The sequence below is a fragment of the Taudactylus pleione genome, unplaced genomic scaffold (genome assembly GCF_031769625.1).
Source record: "Taudactylus pleione unplaced genomic scaffold, aTauple2 ptg000129l, whole genome shotgun sequence".
In the NCBI taxonomy this organism is placed as follows: Eukaryota; Metazoa; Chordata; class Amphibia; order Anura; family Myobatrachidae; genus Taudactylus; species Taudactylus pleione.
In genome coordinates, this window is record NW_028284531.1 from 2,426,545 (window position 1) to 2,430,632 (window position 4,088).

The 4,088-nt window shown below is 36.5% G+C and overlaps 1 protein-coding gene across 1 annotated transcript; it reads right to left on the reverse strand.

Moving 5' to 3' along the window:
* Nucleotides 1-788: 788 nt before the first annotated feature.
* LOC148523584 (uncharacterized) lies at nucleotides 789-2,060 on the reverse strand. The gene is made up of 2 exons (XM_088472965.1): nucleotides 1,453-2,060; nucleotides 789-1,161 (listed from the first exon to the last, which is right to left on the reverse strand). Exons 1-2 carry the CDS (start codon nucleotides 2,058-2,060, stop codon nucleotides 789-791), a joined length of 981 nt encoding a protein of 326 aa, XP_088329091.1.
* Nucleotides 2,061-4,088: the final 2,028 nt, after the last annotated feature.

The window sequence follows — 4,088 nt, forward strand, 5'->3', positions numbered from 1 at the left end:
GGTCAAAAAAATTTTTTGTTTATGAAGAAAGGAGATTCAATAAATATCTCCATCATGGCTTATCTTTTCAAAAAAACTGAGTAATTTCTAAACTCATTGAGGCCTTTCGGTGCCAAAGCTCCCAGTCTAAAGGTCTACTCGCTTTCCTTCTTGAGTAATTCACGCATAGTATCTCCCCCTCTAATACCCATCTTAGCTTTATCCAAGCCAAATACTTTCAATTCATGTTTACTATCATGTCGGAGGGAGTGAAAATATTTGGCCACTGTTGAAATCTGTTTCAGATTGGCCATATCGCTAGAAGCATTCCTTATATTCCCTAGATGTTCGAGAATACGTTGCTTCAACATCCTGGTAGTGATTCCCACGTAGAATTTGTTACAGGGACAGGTTATACAGTACACCATATTGGTGGTTCTACAATTAAAGAATTCCTTTATTTTGATAACGGTCCCAAATTTATCCTTAACTTCCATTCTGTTCTGGATGTGTTTGCATGCTTTGCATGTGCCGCATGCATATGTCCCATTGATCATTGGTGTCTTCCTCTTGTTTCTACTGAAGTGGCTCTTAACCAAGTGGTCACGTAGGTTAGGGGGTCTCCTCCAACTCATTGATACTTTAGGTTGTAGATTTTCAGCAAGGTCCGGGTCTGTTAGTAGGATAGGCCAATTCTTCTGTACTATTTCAGTTATCTTCCTCCATTCCCTGCAATAATCTCCAACAATGTGTACAACCTTAGTATCTGATTCTAGTCTGTTCTCTTGATAAATCAGTTTATCCCTATTCTAGGAAATTACTGATGCTTTGGCTTTTTTCACAGATCGATGACTGTACCCCCTTTCCCTCAGTCGTTCTATCAGTTCTTGACATTTTTTGTTAAATGTCTCCACATCTGAGCAGTTCCTTTTCAGTCTTAGAAATTCACCCTTCGGTATGTTACTTATTGTTGGAGGAAAGTGTGAACTGGTTCTATGGAGAACACTGTTTGTTGCTGTTTGTTTTCGATAGATTTCTGTGGCCAACATATTATCTTCATTTTTATAGATTTTCAAATCTAAGAACGATATACTGGTCCTGCTGAACTCATATGTGAATCTGAGATTCAGCTCATTCCTAATGAGATACTCCATAAATTTGATTAATTGTTCTTCTGTGCCTTCCCATATAATAAGCAGGTCATCAATGTTGCGCATCCATGAAACAATATGTTGCATGTGTGGTTCATTGGTTTCATTAAATACACACTCCCTCTCCCACCACCCCAGGAAGAGGTTAGCATATGTGGGGGCACAAGCTGCCCCCATTGCCATACCTCTTACCTGGAGATAGTGGCGATCATCGAAGACAAAATAGTTCCGAGTTAAAATAAATTTGAGAAGTCTCAAAATAAACCCCTGGAAATCACCCATGCCTTCCATCCTTAGAAAGAATTCCACTGCTCTAAGTCCCAAGTCATGTTTTATGCAAGTGTACAGGGACTCCACATCCATACTTACCAATATTTGATTGGCTTCCAATTTAACATCATCAATTCTCTTAAGTACATCTGTTGTGTCTTGTATATACGAAGATAGTTCCACAACGAATGGTCTTAGATGTGTGTCCACAAATATGCTGGCTTTTTCCGATAGACTACCAATCCCTGACACTATTGGCATCCCTGGGGGATTGGTTAAATTTTTGTGTACTTTAGGGAGCATGTAAAATGTCGGTGTTTTTGGATTCTCCTCCTTAAGAAATTGATGTTCATGTTCCGTGATTATCCCATTGCGGGCCGCTTGATCTATGATGTTAAAATAAAGTTCCTTATAGTTCTCTGTGGGATTCAGTAGAAGTTGTTGATAACAATTGGGATCATTGAGTTGTTTTAAGGCTTCTCTTATATACATTTCTTTGGGCCATAGTGCTGTGTTGCCACCTTTATCTGAAGGTTTAATGATTATATCATCCCAGGTCTTAATTTTTTTTCTAGCTTTCTCCTCCATGATAGTTAAATTGAGGGGTATCTTGCTATATTTCATCTTTTTATATAAATCATCAAATCCTTGAGATACCATGTTGGTAAACACCCTTATTTCTGGTGAAATATTCTCAGGTGGGAAGAAATTATAATTTGAAGTAAACATGATATCAGCATAGTGAGGGTTAAAATATCCCATTAGTGTATTATGCACTATAAGACTTTAGAGGTAAAACAGAAACTGGCAAGATCATTGGCTGGTGGATCTGTCTGTTATGTACAAACCACTGTGATTGGCTATACATGACGTTAAGATGACAGCACCCGGAGGACACGTCAGGCTCATGGTGAATAAGCCCGCAGGGCGAAACACGCATCCGGCATTCACTTTCCTCAGCGGGGAGCTACATGTGGCAGCCCTTTCCTGGCCCCGGCTCTGATAGCCTCCTCACTCAGGTATTTCTCCGGTGGATAGTGACTTTCTCGGTGGTGAATCCTGTCCTTGCGCTGCTACGGCAACAAGTACAGCCTAACACCGCACACGAGACAGTGTCCTTCCACTTACCTTCTCTTTCTCTATTGGCGCTGTCCGGGATCCCTATCTCATTTGAGGTCCGCTCAGGGAAGACCTCAAACAGTAGAAGGTGATCGGGGCATTAGTGCCGTACTTTGCCCTGTAATACTACTTTTTTTGAACCCTAGCTGACACATTATTACAGTCTTAAGTGATGGTCACTGTACTTAAAAAGTGCAGGCTGTGATGTTTGTTCATGTTTGACATTTGGGAAAAGTTCAATTATTTATTTCTTTTAAGAGAATGCAAATGTTTATTATTCTGTTGCATTGACTGCAGGCTTTCAGGATTCTCCTGGTTTAAACCTGTCTCTGCTATTCTTATACCGGGCAAAGTGCAATCCAAGTGGATATATGTTGATTTAATTCATTTATATGTATTGGGTCAAGTGCAATTAATTCCCTGACTGTTTAGAAATGAATTATTAAGAGATTCCCGGTAATAAGATTGCACACAGTTTTTTATTCATACACTGCAAACCAATGGGCTAAGTGCAATATTTATATTTATACAGGGCAAAGTGCAATCCAAGCAGATATATGCTGATTTCCTTTATATATATATGTATTGGGTCAAGTGCAATTAATTCTCTGACTGTTTAGATATGAACTATTAAGACATTCCGGGTATCAAGATTGCAAGCAGTTTGTTATTCATACACTACAAATTAATGGGCCGAGTGCAATATTTATATTCATTAACCTAGGTGGATTATATGAGCTTTATTTTGCTTTATTTTTGATTTATCATGACCAATAAACATTCTTTTAATTTTAAGTAGCCTATATCCACCTATACGGTATTATTGCAGGAATATGCTGCCACAGCACTCTATTAGGGAAGATTGAATCCCCTGAGATTTCTCTTATTATAGAGTGCTACCTGTTAGAATTTACATTATTTTTCGCCTAATTAAGCATAAATTTTGTATGTTACATTGTATTAGGGGAGACTGATATATATGATTAATAATTTAAGTCTCTAATATACCCTATATATTTTATTTATAACTAAAGTAAAGGTTAAGTTTTAAATATACTATCATTTCATGATTCATGTTTTATAAGTGTGCCCCAAATAGGGAATTTCTTGTTTCTTGAGGTTTTCTGTGTATCTAAGTATGATTTATACTTTTCCCTGGAGCACCACCAACATGGTGGATTTTTCTATTTTTGATTGAATTTTTGTCAATTGTTGGTTAGTAAATTGTCTACTGCAGACTGGTGCAGGATCTATTTGTTTGTTTTCTATAAAATTAACATGAAACAGGTTTCTTTAGAAACATTTTTATCTTAATTATAATTAAAATAAATGAAAATACAAATAATGTTGCAATATACAAAAATATTTATTTCATATATAAATACATAACAAACCTCAAAATATTCCACAATAAATTTAGATGTGACCACTACATTTTACAATTAGTAGGTCTTAATTTTACTTATTTAATACTAAATTGAAAACATTAAAAAAAAATTCTAAAAGTTTTAAGTGAATGCATTCTATAATTAACATCACAAGATGATATATGAACCAATGTTAAACAGG

What these genes read in the sequence shown, in the direction of transcription:
- LOC148523584 (XM_088472965.1), bottom strand. Translation starts at nt 2,060, where the DNA reads ATGGTATCTCAAGGATTTGATGATTTATATAAAAAGATGAAATATAGC. An exon ending in ACTTGCATAAAACATGACTT is followed by an intron (nt 1,162 to 1,452) that starts GGGACTTAGAGC and finishes TATTATATGGGA; the next exon opens with AGGCACAGAAGAACAATTAA.